Below are 20,405 nucleotides of genomic sequence, written 5' to 3'. Positions count from 1 at the left end.
AGCCCGGATGGATTCTCCCTCCTTTTGCTTGATATTGATGAGGGACTCCGAACCTCTCTGGGGACACCGACTGCTAACAAAATGAGCCGCAAACTGGTGGCTCATCTGGTCGAAGGAGAAGATGGTACCTGACTTCAACACCGAGTACCAGTTCCTTGCTGCTCCCTTCAGAGTGGATGGAAAAGCTCGGCACAGGATGGCATCTGGCGCGCCATGGAGCAGCATCATTATCCGGAAGGCCTCCAGGTGGTCGACCGGATCTGAGATCCCGTCGTAGCTTTCGAATTGGGGGAGCTTGAAGTTTGGCGGGATCGATTCCTGCATGATCATTTGAGAGAAAGGAGGGTCAGTACAGATATCCTCACCATAAGCAGGGGGTGCGTGGCGGAGCTCTTCGATCCGTCGGTTCATCTCCCGGAGCCTCTGATCCAGGAGGTCCTCTCGGCTGCGAGTCTCGAGGGTCTTCTGGCAGAATGGAGGTAGGGATCCTTCGGGAGTGGAATCATGATCAGATCGAGGGCTCTCCACCCTTGGATTCATCTTTCCGGGGAAGACAGGGCGACTGGCCCAAGTGGTCCGTCCTACTGCCAGATTTTGAAACTCCAACGATGCTCTTTCCAACCGCACTGATGCCTGCGGTTGTTACTGCTGCTGCTGCATGGCCTGCACTGCTTCAGTGAGGCCTCTGACCTGCTGAACCAGCAGGTCAAACTGCTCCATGCCGACCGTCGTTGTCGGAGGAGGAGCCTAAAAAACTTGAGGTGAGGCCAGAGCCTGAGATCTGGCTGCGGAGGCGGTGGATCGCCTGGTGGATGCCTTTCGGGGAGGCATCAAGTGGAGATCTAGTAGGAGAAGGAGAAGAGGATGTCGGAGAAGATGACCGGAGGCAATCCTGTTGAGCACTCCTTTAAGAACAAGGGTACTGTGAAGACACAAGCCCCTTTCTCTAGCGCCAATTCTGTTGGTGCAGAATTCCGCCAAAGTTGGAGAAGCTAGAGCTGGGATGATCGCGGCCGCCGTCGGGACCTGCAAGAAAAGTCTAAACCAGAGTTGGGGGTGCTCCGGCAAGACCCTCCGACGCTCAAGTCAGTACTCTGCCTCAACAGAAATGGAGTGATCGAGTGAAAATTTTAGCAAAATTTCGAGATAGAGTTTAGAGCTTAGAGAGGAACGTATCTGAGGATCCTTATTTATAGACGAAGAGCGTAACTGATTGACAGCGACATCTGTAACCGTCTGGTAGTGGGCCGTTCAGAGCCGCGTGGAGTTTGTTACGGAGAGTAGTGATGTCAGGGGCCGTTCAAGGCCACGTAGAGTTTGTTATGGAGAGTGGAGTGGAGCAAGGTAGTGGCCCTTGTCGTGACTTGCTAGAGAGTCCGGATCTGTCAACTGAAGCTCGGCTGGGATGTCTGATGGAGCAAAATGGCTCTCTATCTTGCTGATCTAGGAGAAGCTCAGATGTTCCAAGATTGCTGACGAGTCTACGGTTGTCGGACGCTTCAGGTGCTGACACTACAGGCGGGAGTCATCTGCTGCAGAAGCTCGGATGGAGATTTTCTGTTGACGAAGCCTGGTAGGAGTCTGATTGCTGGAGAAGTCTGTCTGGGATTCACCTGATGTGGAGGCTCATCCGAAGATTACCCGCCAAAAAAGTTCGGTTTTATGAAGAATCTGATGGAGGGTCGGCCGGTGATGGACTTCGAATAGCGCTGGGGAGGTTCGGCAGACACTGGAGGCGATCGGCCATCGTAGAGACCCAGCTGCTGGAGCCCGTCCGTTGCAGAAGCTCGTCCGAAATCCATCTGCTGTGGAAGTTCGGATGGAGTTCGGTTCTTGCAGAAGCTCGTCCGGAATCCATCCGCTGTGGAAGTTCGGACAGAGTCCAGTTCTTGCAGAAGGCCGAAAGAAGGCCGCCTATTGTAGGAGCTTGGATGAGGATCAGTTGTCGTGGAAGCTCAGAGTAGTGTCTGGGCTGGTGGAGCCAACACCGTTGTAGAAGTTCGTCCGAAATCCACCCGCTATGGAGAAGCTTGGCCGAAGTCTACCTGTAATAGAAGTTCGGAAGAAATTCGTTTATAGTAGATGCTCGAATGAAATTCGCTTACAGTAGATATCCAGAGTAGACCACCTGTAGTGGGAGTTCATCTCTCGCAGGAGCTCGGTTGGAATCCGAAAGGCGATCGACCACCGTAGAAACTTGGATGGAGTCTGATTACCGTAGAAATCTCGTTGTCGAAGGAGCTCGGATATTGACGAAGTCCGAAAGAAGTTCGGAGTAGGGTCATCTGCGGTCGGAAGAAGTCCAAAAAAGATTCGAAGGATAGTTGATTACTGTAGAAGGTCGGCTGATAGTGAGGCCCAGAGAGCCTTTGGGGCGACCCGGTAGATGAATGCTGAAGCTCATTGTCGGAGAAGTCCGGACAATTGAGGGGTTTAGAGGGACGCCACACAAGGTCGGAAGTCGAAAAAGTCCTGGAAGGATCAATCACTTACAAATTTCGGCTGGGGGTATTTTATATCCAACACAGCGTGTTTAGTACATTCTATAACAAGACCTTTAACTAATTAGACATAACTAATTGTAATTTTTTATTCATTTGTTATCTTTTCCCTTTTGAGAGAATTCTGGTTATCTTATTAATATGCCTATATTCAGAGGTTATTTATTCTTTTGGCAATGTAAAGGTCTACCAAGTAATAGGACAAGTTGTGTGACACATTCACAAACTATAGAGTGAGAAATTTATTTTATTGTAAACATATCCAAGATATGAGCATGCCTACATTGCATACATAAAGAAAAGCATAAAAATGTCTGGAGATGCACTTTTCTAAAAAGATGCTTCTGGCCTCTCAATCACCCGTAAGCATCAATACATGCCCCTGTATAATGCAATAACCAAAGAAATCAAAGATCATGCAATGTTCAGAATACAATTCTCAACTAGCTAGAATATATCAAAATAGATAATGGCAGGAGTATCAAACGAACTACACTGTTGTTACTTAATATTATTGCCAACTAACTTACTGAATTCATCTAGAATTTATTACAGAAGGATAAAATAACCTTGTATCTACTCAAAACAGAATATATGTACGCTAACCATGGTGTGGTTACATCACATATACAATGTCAAACACAGCATGCATGGTTGATCTTCTATACAATCCCCGGCTGGTAGACAGATAGGTTGAGCTAATTATGGACTTGATATGCAGCTCTGCTGAGCAAAAAAAGAAAAAATTGCAAGGGTTTTTAACGTAAAATTTGTTTTATATACTGTGAAATCTCTTTAATTTGACAAGTGGCATGCGAAATTTGTGCACCCATAAATGGTATGTCTTGGAAAAGACTTGGATCCCCCAATAAAATAGTTAGTTCTGACGAATACCCTAGAATAGAGAACGGATCTTTTGCGGTATTTAAAAAGTACCGCAGGATGCTGTGCATGCTTCGAAAATGTCCATGAAAAGATGGGTGGCCGCACACGTAAAATATTAAAAAAAAGAAATGGATAAACTTCACCATATTTGAATTGTTTAGATAAACATCACATAATCATTTTTTTTTGATGGATGTCCCAATATAAGCACTCTGTGGTACTTTTTGAGTATCGCAGAAGATTTCGTTCTTCTAGAATATCTCAAATCATTTACACAGCCAGGTTATATATCACTATAGATAAGCTTGGTATTAGGATATGGTCAATCACCAACAAAGAACTCATGAATGGCTCCGTCGACTTCAATTGTGCTACAACCTGGTTCCTTTTTAACTCCTTGCACCTTCATCATCTCCCTCAGCATCCTTGCATCCTCCCATCTGCCCAATAATGCATAAATTTTTGACAATTGAATGTAACAAGAGCTATCAAAAGGACATAACTCCAAGAGTTGCTTTGCTGCTATCTCTGCCAACTCAACATCCCCATGTTCCCTACAAGCACTCAAAAGTGACCTCCAAAGCACTGGTGCATCCTTGACTGGTGCTCTCTTTAAGAGCTCCTTAGCCTCCACCAAAAGCCCAGCTCGGCCAAGCAAATCAACCATACACCCATAATGCTCTATGTCCGGCTCAATTCCATATACACAAGCCATATCATCGAAAATCCGGCAGCCTTCATTCAACAATCCCCCATGGCTACAAGCAGAGAGCACATTCACAAAAGTCACACCATTGGGCACCAAACCATTTCTTGGCATATCCTCAAACAGCCTCAATGCATGCTCCCCAAAGCCATGGCTACTTAAACCATCTATCATTGCATTCCATGTACTAACATCCTTCTTAGAAGCGTTACTAAACACCTGCAAAGCCTTCTCTATGCTTCCACACTTTGAATACATGTCGACAAATGCAGTTGCTAAAAACCCCTTGATCTCAATCCCATTCTTATCAACATAAGAACGAATCCACTCGCCCTGTCCCAGAGCTCCAACTCGAGCACATGCCGACAACACGTTCACGAGTGTGCATTCATCCGGCCAGACATTGTCATACTGCATCTCTTGAAAGAGTGAAATCACTTCATCGAAACGGCCGGCATGAGCACACCCTGTGATCATGGCATTCCACGAGACAATATCTCTGACAGGCATCAAATTGAAAAGTTCCCTAGATTGGTCTACCAGTCCAAGATCCAAATAGCCTGAGATCATGAAGTTCCAAGTCTCGACATTCCTCTCAGGCATTTCATCGAACAAGTTGCGTGCTGGATCTATCAAGCCATGGGCTACTAAGGCATTAATCAAAGCGTTCCAGGAGATTAAATCTTTTTGAGGCATTCTACCGAACAACTTGAATGCCTCTTCTGTAAGTCCATTGATAGCGTAGGTGTGGAGCAGTGTGTTAAGGACGAAGATGTCGGATCCGAACCCGGTTTTGATGATCCGGGCGTGGATCTGTAAGGTTTCGGAAAGGGCGGGGAGGGCCGCGCAGGCCTTGAGGATGAAAGGAAAGGTGAAGTTATCGGGTCGGGTGGGGGAGTGGAGCATCCGATAGAAGAGCTGGAGTGCGGGGCCCGGGTCCGGGGCGCGGGCGTGGGCGCGGATCATAGAGTTCCAGGCGAAGGAGGTGGGGGCGGGGAGGCGGGCGAAGAGCGAGTCGGCGTAGGCGAGAGCTGGGGGCTCGTCGGCGGCGATGGCGGAGGAGAGGAGTCGGGCAGCGGCGGCCGGGGAGTGGATGAGGCCGGTCTTGATCATGTTAGCGTGGGACTGGTGAACCTCGGAGAGGTTGGTCGCCATGTCCGTGAAGTAGAGGATGGAGGGAGGCGGGAGAGGAGTGGCGGACATGGCGCTCGGCGTCGGCGGAGGACGGGATTCATAAATACATACATACATACATATATTGTTTATAATTGTTTATTATAATGGTCGTTATGTACATACATATGTAGTTTATAGTATTATTATTTTAAAACGAAAGTATTTGACTATTTTATAACTTGTTGCATACGAATTCTGTTGACCATTTAACAAAAGTACTACTTCTTATCCTGATACCTATGAGAGGATTGTCGGAATATATCTGATTAAGCATCATCCACACGTGTGACCCATACCGGCATACATAAAAATTTATTTTATCTATTTTAATTTGATATATATTTTGATCAAAAAAAAAAAATATCCGACAGAGTGATAAAAAAAATGATTGATAATTATTATGATAAAATAAACTCTATATAATAATATTTATTTTAATTTTGATGATTGATTCAAATATTATTTTTGATGGACGAGACACATCCTTTACAGATTTGATCTCAATTCATCCGAGTGTTTGTGAAGTTCTCTCCATTAAAAATATTTAAAATTAAAATAAAAAAATTAAGATGTTGTTTGATGATAGCTTACGAAGTACATTCAACTCAAATTTTTTTAATTTTTTTTTTATAATTATAAATAGACTACAATATTAAAATGTACATCTAACTCAATTTTTTTTGAATTTTTTTTTAAATATAAATAAATTGATTCGAGAGAACATGAAATCATTAGTTTCTCCTATTCGTATAAATTCTATCATCCCATAAAACTTTAATAAAAATAATTTATCATTAATTTTTTAATATCAAATAAATAATAAATTGGGAATGATTTGTTTTTTAAAAAATTAAAAATAAAATACAGGATGAGCTTGCCGAATCCATCCAGGTACATTCCAGCAGCATCCAACGACTTCGTCAAATAAGCTAGCTGGCATCCAGAAGGGATAAAACAGCTGCCCCACATTGAACAAATCCTCATTCCAAACTGTCACGTCTGAACGGCTTTTTTGTTTAATAAAGCATGGTTAATACCAACAAAAGTGAGCCCCACATGGCGATGGTCTGCTGCCCGCACCGAAATATCTAGCATTCACGCATCACAGGCAGCACACAAATTGAAGACAGGCCTGCAAGAGTTCGACTGCAACATATTGCTCGCGGGGTCCACCGTGCAACGACTACCCCGCTTGAGTCGCTGCGGTTGACTCGAAGTCCAGCTTCCACTACCTCCGTGGAAACTTAAACGAGGGAGACACAGAACTAGCTACAGGGAAGAGAGAGAGAGAGAGAGAGGAAAAAATTATGCCGTACTGCATGCACCACATGGCCGGGTATGTCGGCAATCATAGCCAGCCTCGTTCCTCAGGTTAGGATATAATTTAGAGAGAGAGAGCCTTGAAGATTTCTGTATGGAGACAATATAAGAGATCATGAGGGCCGCACTAAAAGTATAAAGAATCACAACGTATCTAGAAATGGTATCTTGACTCATTGCCGTCCTCTAAAGATGGCCAACGGTTAGAGATGGAAACGATGGACCACAACAGCCTTCACTATCGATAACAAATCAACAAAATCTAGTGAATGAATGATGAATGGAAAAGTCACTCTTCAAACATCCTTAGGGGAAATGTCTTTAGATATTTAGAGAAAAAGTCCCATGATGGAAAAGCCTTATATAGTTTGAAAAAAAAAATAGTGCTGCCTATTGGATGACTTTGTATATAGGGAACCATGCTTGATCTACTCTTTGGGCATCTCCGGCTAATCTTCCTTTTCAGTTTAGTTGTGAAAGCTGGCCTAATTGGGCCTGCTCCAGACCAAAGTCAGCAAGCTCAGTTGACTTCATCCAAAAATTGAGAAAAAAAGAAAACAAAAGGGGAGCGAAACCAAAGGAGTCATGGTTGCAATTCTTTGTTTGAGCTCCCACCATGGGATGCAACATGAGGCATGCCAGTTGAAGGCACCGCAGGGCCGGTGCAAATGGCTGCCGACTGTTAGACCGCTCCCAACCGATGAACAACCTTCCTTATCTATTCATCGACCCACGATTATCCCTTCCAAAACTTGATCTTTAAATCCCTTATTCCTTACAGTTGATCACCACCTAGAGTTCCCCTACCTTCTTTTCGATAGCTATCATGCCACCACAGCCAAGTGCCACCATTGAAAATCTCCCTCCTCACTCGAAAATCTACCTGTTGGGGTAGATCTTCATTGCTAAGCCGATCTTATCGGGAGACCGACCTAATCAGAAGACCGAGGTCATCAGAAAGCCGATCTTATCGGAAGGCCAACCTCATCAGAAGATTGAGATCATCAAAAAGCCAACCTCATCATAAGGCTGACCTCATCAGAAGATCGAGGTCATCAGAAAGCTGACCTCATCATAAGACCTCCTTGTGGCCTAGTCATATTATCCCTGAGAAGCCCACACCACTCTCAAGGTCTTGTCAGATACCTCTTGCCCTTAATTACGGTGGCTCCCCACGTGCTATAAAGTGACAATACTCAAAAAAGTGAAAAGGTCAGGCATACCATCGTTCAGAGACATAATTAAGGGTAAAAAAATCTTTTACGGCCTCTCTCTTCTCCTCAAGACTCCAATTTCATCTATAAAAGATAATCTAGGTATCTTAAGAAAGGTACATCTCCTCTCTTTCTCATAGACACCACTCTTCTCCACCTGTTGTAAAAAATTTGACTTGAGCATCGGAGGGTCTCCATCGGAGCCAACTCCGACGGAGACTTTTCTTACAGGTCCGACCACCACTGATGCATCGGACATCACCTTACTCTAGCGCCTCCAACTCAGGATGGATCCCAGACGCAACAGAATGGCGTGCCTGTTAGATGTATATCCTAAAAGTCAATATGGCTGACACATTGTAATAAATTTAAGATATAATTTTATACTTAATACATTGATATGATCAATAAAAAGACAAGTTTATTTTTTATTCAAGTATGATGTGTCTTTGAATCGTTTATGAAATTAGTTTCGATATATATTCTCAAAGTGTTAAGAATTAGAGACATATATTTAATTCCTAAATACTCCCGATCATATGATCATCACGAGGACGGTGATAGATCCGGATAGACTGGCACATAAATCATTTTTTTCAAGATAGATAAATTTTTAGTCTACTATGTAGAGACACAGAATGATGAGTACGGATGGTTGTTAGAGAACAACTAGTACTGAGTGTAACCATAAGAGAGATCACTTAGATTACTATTCGATCATCAGTGATTGTCTCAATGCTGTAGTTATGTTACTGATCTTTTGACTTGAGATGGTACTGCTACTCGCAATAAGACTGCTGGAGTTTGATTGACACATAAATATGGATCTCAATAAGCCCTTATAGTGGATGTCGGTGACAGTTGGTCCACTATAGGAGTGGAGTGCGCATCAAAATAGAATCTATTGACCTTAATAGAGAGGAGTAGTCCTATGGGCCGGGATTTGAGAGATTAAGTCCAAGAGTCTGTGGCCACAGCAGTGTGATTGATGGAAAAAATTTTCATAGAAGTCACAACTAAACTTGAGCTAATCAAATCTGTCATATGATTGATGATGAGATTTGATGATTTATCCATGATCTGCCATCAAATCGAAACTTATGATAGAGGGACTGAATTATACGTTAACTTTACCTAGAGATTCATTTCAGTTCTATTGGATTGCCACTACATACTGCTAGATGTCACTGGTGGATTGTGAGAGCTCACTAGGATTGTTCTGGATCGACAATCTTTGTTGAGTTAGAGTAAAATTATTCCGACCCAATGAAAAGAGTTTCAATGATACTTTGATAAAATCATTATATATCTCATTACCAGATATAATTGAACTTATGGGGTTACACAACAAAGGGATTAGGTCTGAAATAAGCAATTGAGCTTATGAAGTATCAATTGGGTTTAAAAAAATCATTGGATTCATGATAACCTTGTTAGCACATGGTTGGACCCAATTCTCTTTCGTTGGGATTACTTATTTGATGAGATAATTTAAATTAATTACTGTCAATAACCTATATGAATAAGATTTATGAGACTCTAATTATTGTGTGTCTAAGATTATGGATCATATAAATTAAGGATGCAAGTCCCTAATTAATTTTCTTGATAGTTATTCTTAGGCGCCACCTTAATTTGATCAAGTTGGGTGTGTCCATTGATTAGAGGGCCTTTAGTCTCTTATGGGGCATCTCTTGGATGTATTTTGGGGTTCTAATTATGAGTACAAGGGCTCCAATTGTTGGTGCCTAAAGGGTCTCCTAAAGTAAGTTGGATAACTTAAGTTAATAGGAAACCCAATGCAAGTAGGACTTGTATTATGAGATTGAATAGGATCAATCCTCATGCCTATTTAAAGGACCTCCCCTAAGGTCCCTAGAACATCCAAACTAGCAGCCCCCATGCCTATAAAAGGTCTCCACGTCCTCTCTTCCTTCCCTTTCTCTTCTCTTTTGGGGTTTTACACGCCCTTTCTCTTGGGACATGTGTCCCAAGGTGTTCCACACCCAAGACTGTTCGATGCTTTTTCTTCTAGTTTCTAACATCTGGTAGTAGCACATAGCAAGGAGAAATTTTAGAGAAGAGGAGAAGAAGAAGATCAAGGAAAGAGATCAAGTATTGATCGTTCAGGCTGATCCTGAGTGATACTCATAGAGATCAGATACTTGTGTGGCTAAAAAAAAATCTCTTCTCTTCGAGATCCAGATTTGAAGGAAAAAATTGCGAAGCAGGTATGTGATTTGATCACAATCTAAATTTCAGCATATATTAATTTCAGCATATGAGATAGATCCATATAGTTTTATATTTTTATGCATGTATAATTAAATTTAAAATATTTTAATCTTTTCTCTACTGCGGTGTTTAAAAAATAAATTTTGAAACACATATGCATGCACCAAACCTCGAATTCCAACGATGGTATCAGAGCCATAATTTTTATATCCTGAATTTTGACATATATATTTTTAAAAAATTTCAAAATCAGATTTTTTTTTATACATGAGATATATAGATAGATCTTCAAATTAAAATTTGATTTTAGATTTAATTTTAAAATATATAGTTGATATGTTATTGCATGCATAGATCTGAATTTTAATCTAGAAAGAGTTCTAGTTCATGTTCATGTGATTTATAGATGCATGCATAAAATTAAAAATTTTTATATGATCTAAATTTTGATCCATATATGTGTTATATATTTGCATATTTAGATCATAAATTTATTTTTAATCTGATCTATGATTAATATATGAAATATATGATATCATGCTTAGATCTGAAATTTTTTTAGATCTGATTTTATATGCATATATATGATATATATTTATGTTTAAAATTTAAAAATTATTTTTATATTTTAAAATTTATTTTTATGCAAAAAATTTAGATCTAAAATATGATTTTTGAATCTGAAATTTATTTTTGTGCATGAGAGTTTTGGTCATGAAAAAATTATTAATTAGGTCATGTAATAGGATTGCATTTAAATTTTTGATTTGAGTCATATGGGTCTAATTCGATTAAGTAATTAATCAAACCAAGTATTAATTAGATCAGATCAATTAAGTTAATGACCATACAATTATTGTTGATCATCAGATACAATTATTGTTGATCAAATCGATTAAACCCCATACGTAGAATCGATTAACCTAAGGACCTAATTTGGCTCGTTGTTTGAGCCCGATTTGCTTGAGCTAATCAATTTTGATCAATCGATCTATTGTGTCTAAGATAAGTTAATGAGATGTGATTATTTAATTATTTTGTTAGTCATCTGACTAATTTATTGATATCTAAGAAAGGCAACGGGGGGACCCCACTGATCTCCACTTACCTGATCAATTTGGAAGATTGGATCTTGAATTAGATTGCTTAGCGGTTTGATTTAGCCCATGCCAGTTAGATCGATCATATGATGACTGATTAGATGAGATCTAAATCTAAATCTCTTCACAAATATTAAGTCCATAAATCTTCCACCGTTGTAGATGTGCGGATGTGCTACCGACATTGATTATTCTCAGCTGCTTACAATAGTTCAGTTGCATCGAAAACATGCAACCACTCTATTAGTAAAGAGTTACTCCAGAGTAAGGATGGGGTTGGGCCTAATAACTGTTAGGTGAGGGATCCAATGACGGCTTGCACCTACTTGTGAATGGTGGTCGGCTTAACTAAGAAATATGGACAATAACTGTTAGGTGAGCCCACATTACTTAGAGACCAAGTCGTTACAACATGCTTAAAGAAGCATCTAGGCAAAGAGTTACCTACGCATCGGTGTGCATGTTACCAATAACTGTTAGGTGAGATGCATTTCATCGGTGGACCATACCACCCATTAGGAATCCTTTATCGCATTAGCATTTTTATTTTTTTTTTGAAGAGTGGAGGGATCTGATAAATTAGTGGGAGTCATTATTTGTATCTTAAAGTCTCTAAAATAAATATAAATATTAAGTACAAAAGTCTAACTTGAATATCTACTCTCACAGTTAAACAATGTCAGCCTCAAACCCTCTAGCCCGCATCCTTAAAATAAATTATTTAACCAATAATAATTTCAAAGACTAGCTCAAAAATCTCAAGATTATTCTGACCTCAGAAAAGTTATGCCATATTCTCGATCAGAATCCTATAGTACTATCAAACCATCCTATTACTGAGCAAAGAGCTACTTTTGAGAAGTGGACAGATGAAGACAGTCAGGTCAAGTGCTATGTGCTGGCATCTATATCAAATGATTACAAAGCCAGCATGAGTATATGCCCATTGTCCGGACTATGATCACTTACCTACAAGAGTTATATGATGAGCAAGCCATACTGCATGCTTTGAAGTGTCCAAAAGACTCTTCAATCTGAAGATGCGTGAGGGGCAATCTGTCCATGAGCACTGTATGATAGTGATCAAGACATTGAGGAGCTTGGGAAGCTCGAGCTAGATATGCAAAATGAATTACAGATGGATCTGATCCTTCAATCTCTTATAAGTTCACATAGTCAATTTATTATAAATTTTTATATGAACAAGTTCATTGCACTATATCCAAACTGATCAATATGTTGGTCACTATGGAGGGTACCTTGAAGAGTTCAAGGGTACTGTTCTCACTGTGGAGTGGACTTCTTCTTTCAAGAGAAATTCTATTGAAAAGAAGAAGGTTAAATCTACGAAGAAGTAGAAGAAAGAGAGCAAGCCAAAGAAGGATGGTCCAAAGATGGCTGAATCAAAGGAAAAGTGTTTCCACTGTCATATTGAAAACCATTGGAGGAGAACTGTCCAAAATATCTGGAGAGCCTAAAGACCAAAAAGGGTGATAAACCTTTTGAAGTATGCTCGTAATTGAATCTAACCTTACGATTTCTTCTACTTCTAGTTGGGTATTAGACTCTGGCTTGAGTGCTCATATATGTATCTCAATGTAGGTTTGATAGAAAGTAGGAGATTGAGAGAAAGTGACATATCCTTTAGATCGGTAATGGAGTAAAGATTACTGCAGAAGTCGTTGGTACTTATCCTCTTCGATTATCGTCTGATATTAGATTAGATTTGAAAATTGTTATTATGCTCCTGTAGCTAGTCGAAATTTAATTTTGTGTCTGTGCCAGCGCAGAAAGTTTTAAATTTATTTCAATAAAAATTTTTATTCAATTTATTTACGAAATAAATTAGTTGCACGAGGTCTTTTAATTGACAATCTTTATCACTTGCATGTTGATGCGAATGTAACCTAAATGAGCAAATAGTGAGTGCTGTAGGTTAAAAAAATTCAAAGATGAGATTAACCAGAAGTACTTATGGCACCATAGACTAGGCCATATTAAAGAGAACAGGATAAACAAACTGAAAAAGAATGAGATCCTTGGCTCTCTCAATCCAGAGTCGTATCCAGCTTGCGAATTCTATCTTCGAGGAAAGATGGCCAAATCACCCTTTGTAGGATATGGGGAGAGGGCTACTGAGTTACTAGCCCTGGTACACATCGATGTGTGTGGGCCATTTGATGAGTAGGCCAAGGGTGGTTATACCTATTTCATTATCTTTATTGATGATCTGTCTAGGTACAGATATATGTATCTCATGAAACACAAATCTGAGACCTTTAAAAAGTTCATGAAATTCAGACATGAAGTAGAAAAGTAAACAGACAAATCCGTTAAGGTTCTTCGATCTGATCGAAAGGTGAATACCTTAGTCAGAAATTTTTGGGATATCTTAAGGACAACAGCATAGTCTCTCAATGGATGCCTCTTGAAATACCTCAGCTCAACAGGATATCTGAAAAGAGGAACATTATCCTCTTAGATATGGTCAGATCCATAATGAGCTTCACTGATTTACCCTTATTTCTTTAGGGACATACCTTATTAACTGTCATTCACTTGTTGAATAGGATTCCATCAAAGTTCGTTCCTACCATATCCTATGAATATAGTTCGGTAAGAAGTCGAGTTTGGGTTATCTTAAGACTTGGAGATATCGGCCTATGTCAAGAGACAGATGGTGGATAAGTTAGAGGATAGATCTATTATAGTTCTCTTTATAGGGTATCCTAAAGAATCCATGGGATACTACTTCTACTTTTCATAAGACCATAATGTGATTGTGAATCGCAACGTCATATTTTTAGAAAAATAGTTTATCCAGGATGGTGGTAGTGAGAGATTAGTTGAGCTCGAAAAGAAGATCTCTGAAGAGCCAAAACTATAGATCCTTGAAAACCATTATCTATGAGCCAGTAGTAGATGTTTCTCTACCACTTGTAGATCTAGTAAGATCTCCCGACCTCTTAAAAGGTACATAGATATGCTTATGAAGAAAGTAAAGAAAATATTCTTTATGGGAGATAGGAGTCATAGTGATGATCCTACCACCTTTGACTAGACGATGTCTGATATCGATTTCAAGAAATGATTAGATGCTATGAAGTCAGAAATTGACTCAATGCACTCGAATCAAGTCTGGACCTTAGTGGATCCACCTGATGGTATTGTACCTATTGGGTGTAAATGGATCTACAAAAGAAAGATAGGTGCTGATGGTAAGGTAAAGAGCTATAAAGCTAGACTTATGGTTAAAGATTATAGTCAGCACGAGGGCATTAACTATCAGAAAACCTTCTTATCCATAGCCATGCTGAAATCCATCCACACTCTGCTTGCTGTTGCAGCTTACTATGATTATGAAATCTGACAGATAGATGTGAAAACTGCTTTTCTAAATGAATATCTTGAGAAAATATCTATATGGAGCAGCCTATAAATTTCATGTCCGGTGATAGTGACCACAAAGTTTGCAAGCTGCAAAGGTCCATATATGGATTAAAGCAAGCTTCTCGGAGTTGGAACCATCATTTTGATGAGCAATCAAATCATTTGATTTCATCAAAAATGAAGAGAAACCTTGTGTATACAAGAGGATCAGTGGGAGTACGATCACTTCTTCGTATTGTACGTGGATGATATTCTCCTTATTGGGAATGACATTCCCATGCTGACCATGATCAAAAGATAGTTGTTTAAGAAATTTTTCATGAAAGACCTAGGGGAAGCATCCTATATTCTCGAATAAAGGTCTATAGGGATAGACCTAAATGAATGTTTGGCCTGTCACAAAAGCTGTACATAAAAAGATGCAGAAGAGGTTCAGTATAGAAAACTCCAAGAGAGGTCTCTTATCTCTTAGGCATGGCATTGGTCTCTCCAAGATGATGCATCCGACCACATCTGAAGAAGTACAGCGCATGAGTAGGATTCCTTATACCTCGATTATAGAAAGCCTCATGTATGCCATGCTATATACTTGACCTGATATTGTCTTTGTCGTGAGTATCACGAGTAGGTATCAATCGAATCTAGGTGAGGAGCACTGAATAGCTGTGAAGAACATCCTTAAGTACTTAAGAAGGACTAAAGATTTATTCTTGATCTTTAGAGGTGATTCTGAGTTACAGGTTGAGGGGTATACTAATTCAAACTTCATGTCTGTTCCTGATGATAGAAAGTCTACGTCAGGGTATGTGTTCGTTTGCAATGGTGGCGCAGTTAGTGGAAGAGTTCTAAGCAACTCATCATAGTGGATTCGACCACGGAGGTTAAGTATGTCGCTACTTCGGATGCTGCAAAGGAAGGCTTCTGATTCAAGAAGTTTGTCGCGAAACTTAGGATTATGACATCGAATGTCATACCGCTGTACTGTGATAACAATGGAGCCATAGCACTTGCTAAGGAGCCGAGGTCTTATAAAAAATCTAAGTATATCGAGCGACAGTTTCATATTATACATGACTACTTCGAAAAAAAATATATCGAGGTGCGAAGAGTATACTCCGCAGATAATATAGCAAACCCGCTAACTAAACAGTTGAGCCAATCAAAAATGAAAGTCTACCTTGAGAAGAAAGGACTTAAATTTGTGACCAATTGACTTTAATCCAAGTAGGAGATTGTTAGATGTATGTCCTAGAAGCCAATATGGCTGATACATTGTAATAAATTAGGACATAATTTTGTATTTAATATATTGATATGATCAATAAAAAGATAAATTTATTTTTCATTCAAGTATGATGTATCCTTGAATCGTTTATGGAATTAGTTTCAATATATTTTTTTAAGGTGTTGAGAATTAAAGATATGTATTTAATTCCTAAATGGTCTCGGTCATAGGATCATCATGAGGATGGTGATAGATCCGGATAGACTGACACACAAATCATTTTTTTGGGATAGATGAGTCTTTGATCTACTGTGTAGAGATACAGGGCGACGAGTACGGATGGTTGTTAGAGAATAACTAGTACTGAGCGTGACCATACGAGAGATCACTTGAATTTTATTCGATCGTCAGTGATTGTCTCGATGTTATAGTTGTGTGACTGATCTTTTAACTTGAGATGGTACTGCTACTCATAGTGAGGCTGCTGGAGTTTGACTGATACATAAACATGGATCTCAATGAGTCTTTATAGTGGATGTTGGCGACAGTTGATCCCCAGTAGGAGTGGGGTGCACATCAAGATAGGATTTATCGATCTTGATAGAGAGGAGTAGTCCTATGAAATTTGAGAGGTTAAGTCCAAGAGTCTGTGGCCACAGCAGTGTGATTGATGGAAAAAAATTTTATAGAAGTCACAAGTGGATTTGAGCTAATGAATCTATCATATGACTGATGATTATTGTGATCTAGGTGGTGTGCCCAAGCCCAGGGACCAAGCTAAGACCAAGGTCCATCATTCATGAGGGCTTCATGGAGGCTCTAGGGCTAGTTGGGCCCTAGGTTGAAAGGCTGTGGGCCTTTCGGTTCTTGAGGTCTAGGTTATGTGGGCCTCAAGGGACCAACTCTTTATGGGCCAGTCTGGGCCCAGGATAGGTGAGATTAAGTCAAGTCATGGGTATACATGGGCTTGGGTTAACCTAATCTCCCATAGAGTTGGTCAAGGGAGTTTTAGGTTTGGGTCACTTGACCCTGTGTTTATATATACATGCACTGTATAGGTTTGATTAAGCCAAAGAATACAGAACTCTTTCTCCCAAGTCTCTCTCTCTTCTCCCTCTCTCTCCAGTAATTCTCCACGCCCCAGGAGCAAGAAACCTAGGTTTCTTGCCGCCAGGTCCCAAAAAGGCAGGAAAGCAAGAGGAGGCGCTAGCCCCTCCCCCTTGTGCCGCCATCCCTTTTCCTCTCTCCCTCTCTTGCAGCCACCCAAACATCAGGTCCAAGATCTGAAATCTCTTGCGAAGAGGTTGATACAAGTTCTTCTCAAATCTGGAGTTGATCTAAGGTCGTTTGAGTGCGGGTGAGATCTCCATCAACAGATCTACAGGAAAGGCTGCAGCAGGGCAGATCTGCAAAGTCTGTCTCCATCTACCTTCTTCCCTATCTAGAATACCCCGATTCGAGATCTACAAATTGAAAGACCTCGGTCCAGGCCTGATCTGATTGGGTACCAGATCTTGGATTTTTTAGAGGTGATTTCAGAGGGTTCTTCATCTGGAACGAAAGGCTGACGAAGAAGACAGCAACCAGGTTGATTTCGTAAAGGGCCTTCAATCGAGTCCAGAAATCTCCAGATTTATTCGTTGCTAGTTCCGCTACACCCAAGGTCCGTGGGAGGAGCCGGGATCGTGCTCCAATAGTTGGTATCAAAGCACGGTGGTGAGGAAGCGGTTCCAAGCACGAGAAGTTGAAGATCCAAGTGCTGAAAATTTTCAGCAAGGTACCATCAAGATATATTCCACATTCTTGATTTTATATTGCTTGTTTGGCTTGGATCCAGTCATGGGCAGCAATTTGAAGGTCGATTTCAGAAGTTTGATGGCAAAAAAAATTTTTTATGTAAAAATCGGGTGGAGGATCTTCTGGTGCAAGCAGATCTGGATCAGGCTTTGGATGAGAAGCCTGAGGGAATGATGGATAGATAATGGGCATCGTTGGAGAAGAAAGCATGCTCGGTGATCAGAGGATGTTTGGCGGATACGGCGTTGTATTCGGTGCTGGAAGAAAAGACCCGAAGGGCCTTTTGGTCGAAGTTGCCACCATGTATATGGGGAAGAATATGTGCAACAAGCTAATCTGAAGAAGAGGTTGTACAGTCTTCGGATGCAGGAGGGATCTGATGTGATTGGCTACATTCAGAGGTTCGATCAGTTGTGCATGGAGTTGATGAATATCGGGGTGAAGCTGGATGAGGAGGACAAGTCCTGTTGCTTTTGTGTTCGCTGCCAGGATCATATGACTCTTTGGTGACTACACTGCTCTACGGCAAGGAGACTCTGGAATATGAGGACATGGTCTCGGTGCTGAGGTCTAATGAGAAAAGGAAAAAGTTGACCAGAGATCGGGCTCCCCAGGAGGGTTTGGCAGTAGGGAGAGGACAGGTAGAGGCAGAGGCAGAAGCAAGTCCAGGGGGCGGTCCAAGTCCAGAAGGGAAAGAAAGAGATGAAATGCTTTAAGTGCAACGAGTTCGGGTACTTCAAGCGAGAATGTCCACTATGGAAGAGCAAGAAGGGAGAAAGAAGTGGCTCAGAATCAGTGAGTGCAGTTGCTGGGCAGCAGGTGGAGGATGATCTACTTGTGGTATCAGATGGTCACAGGCATTACACAGAAGAGTGGACACTAGACTCTGCGTGCTCACATCACTACACACCACACAGGTCTTGGTTTGCGACATACACCAAGACAGATGAAGGATCAGTGACTCTAGGTGACAATCATCCTTGCAAGGTGGCTGGAATAGGGACATCAGGGTGAGGATGTTTGATGGGATTGTGAGGACATTAACAAATATAAAGCATATCCCGGAGCTGGAAAAGAATCTGGTGTCACTAGGCTACTTGGAGCGCAGTGGATACAGCTTCAGCAGTAGGGCTAGAAGCGGAGTACTGAACATCTCAATGGAGCTATGGTGGTGATGAGAGGCAGGAGGTTGGACAATAACCTCTATCGCATGGAGGGATCTGTGGTGACCGAGAGTCTGATGCAGCACTGCAGCACAGACCAGCAGAGAGCTTACAGGATGTGGCACTACCGCCTAGGCCACATGGGTGACAAGGGGCTGAAGGAGTTGAGCAGGAGAGGACTCATCTCTGATCTGGAGGATGGTGCTACAGGGGAGATATGTGAGCCTTGCCAGATGGGAAAGCAGAGGAGAGTTCAGTTTAACATCAGTACAGCCCGCAGTGCAGCCCCTCTGGAGTTAGTACACACGGATGTGTGGGGACCAGCTCCAGTTTCAGCTAGGAATGGGGCCAGATACTTCATGACCCTGATTGATGATTTCTCAAGAAAACTATGGATTTACTTCATGAGAGAGAAGTCAGAGGTCTTCACCAAGTTCAAGATCTGGAGAGCTGAGGTGGAGAAGGAGCAGGGGAAGAGCGTGAAGTGTCTGAGGTCAGACAATGTGGGGAGTACACCAGTAGAGAGTTTCAGGATTACTGTGAGGAGTGTGGGATCAGGAGATACTTCTCAGTTAAGGAGACTCCACAGCAGAATGGGGTGGCCGAGAGGATGAGCAGAACACTTTTGGAAAAGGCACGATGCATGAGGCTGCAGGTAGGGCTTCCAAAGGCGTTCTGGGTTGACACAGTTGACGCAGTAGGTTACTTGGTCAATCGGTCACCTCACACCAGATTGGATGGCAAGCTTCCAGAGGAGGTGTGGTTGGGAGGATAGTTGGGCTGGGCCATCTACGGGTATTTGGATGCACGGCCTATGTGCACATTGGAGCTGGTGAGCGGAGCAAGCTAACGCCAGATCATGCAAGATGGTGTTTCTAGCTATCCGCGAGAAGTTAAGGAATACAGGCTGTGGGATCCCTTGGAAAAGAAGGTCGTCATTAGTCGAGATATGACTTTTGACGAGGAGTCAGTCCTACGGAGGCGAGCAGGCATGGAGGAGCAGCAGGAGCAGGAGGAGGTCCAGCAGGGCGCTACTGGACAGCTTACCTCTTTGATTTTGCCTCTTGCAGGTACTACTGGAGGACATGAATTCAGGTGGAGCACCTACCTAAGGTGTCTCCACAGGTGGAGAGGACTCGGACAGATGATCGAGGCGAAGAGGTCCAGCAGGAGCGAGCTGGACGAGGACTGATATCGGTGTTGCCCTACACAAGGCCAAGAGGACCATCAGGCAACCGGACCGATATGGCTTCGAGGAGATGCTGTCATATGCCCTGGTGACAATGAATGGAGACCATATACGTATCAGGAGGCTATTGAGAGCCAGGACAGAGAGCGGTAGGTCCAGGTGATGTCCGAGGAGATGCAGTCTCTCCACCAGAACCAGACATGGTGATTGGTGCAGTTGCCACAGGGAAGAGGCCCATTGGCTGCAAATGGGTCTACAGTCGCAAAGAAGGGCCTTCAGAGCAGGGAGGTATCAGATTCAAGGTGAGGTTAGTGGCCAAGGGATACTCCCAAAAAGAAGGCATCGACTTCAGCGAGGTCTTCTCTCCCGTCGTCAGACATACTTCCATCAGAGTGTTGCTGAGCATTGTAGCAGCTCAGGATTTAGAGCTGGAGCAGATGGATGTCAAGACGGTATTCCTCCATGGGCATTTGGAGGAGAGGATTTACATGGAGCAGCCACCCG

The 20,405-nt window shown here is 41.8% G+C and overlaps 1 protein-coding gene across 1 annotated transcript; it reads right to left on the bottom strand.

Moving 5' to 3' along the window:
* Nucleotides 1-3,501: 3,501 nt before the first annotated feature.
* Nucleotides 3,502-5,344, bottom strand: LOC105061546 (pentatricopeptide repeat-containing protein At4g18840). The gene has a single exon (XM_010945630.4). The coding sequence runs from the start codon at nucleotides 5,341-5,343 to the stop codon at nucleotides 3,709-3,711; it is 1,635 nt and encodes a 544-aa protein (XP_010943932.3). The 5' UTR covers nucleotide 5,344; the 3' UTR covers nucleotides 3,502-3,708.
* Between the last annotated feature and the right edge of the window lie 15,061 nt (nucleotides 5,345-20,405).

Source organism: Elaeis guineensis, chromosome 11 (assembly GCF_000442705.2).
Source record: "Elaeis guineensis isolate ETL-2024a chromosome 11, EG11, whole genome shotgun sequence".
Lineage (NCBI taxonomy): Eukaryota > Viridiplantae > Streptophyta > Magnoliopsida > Arecales > Arecaceae > Elaeis > Elaeis guineensis.
The sequence above is the reverse complement of the archived record's forward strand: the minus strand, read 5'-3'. Positions and strand labels throughout refer to the sequence as shown.

What these genes read in the sequence shown, in the direction of transcription:
- LOC105061546 (XM_010945630.4), bottom strand. Translation starts at nt 5,343, where the DNA reads ATGTATGTATGTATTTATGAATCCCGTCCTCCGCCGACGCCGAGCGCC.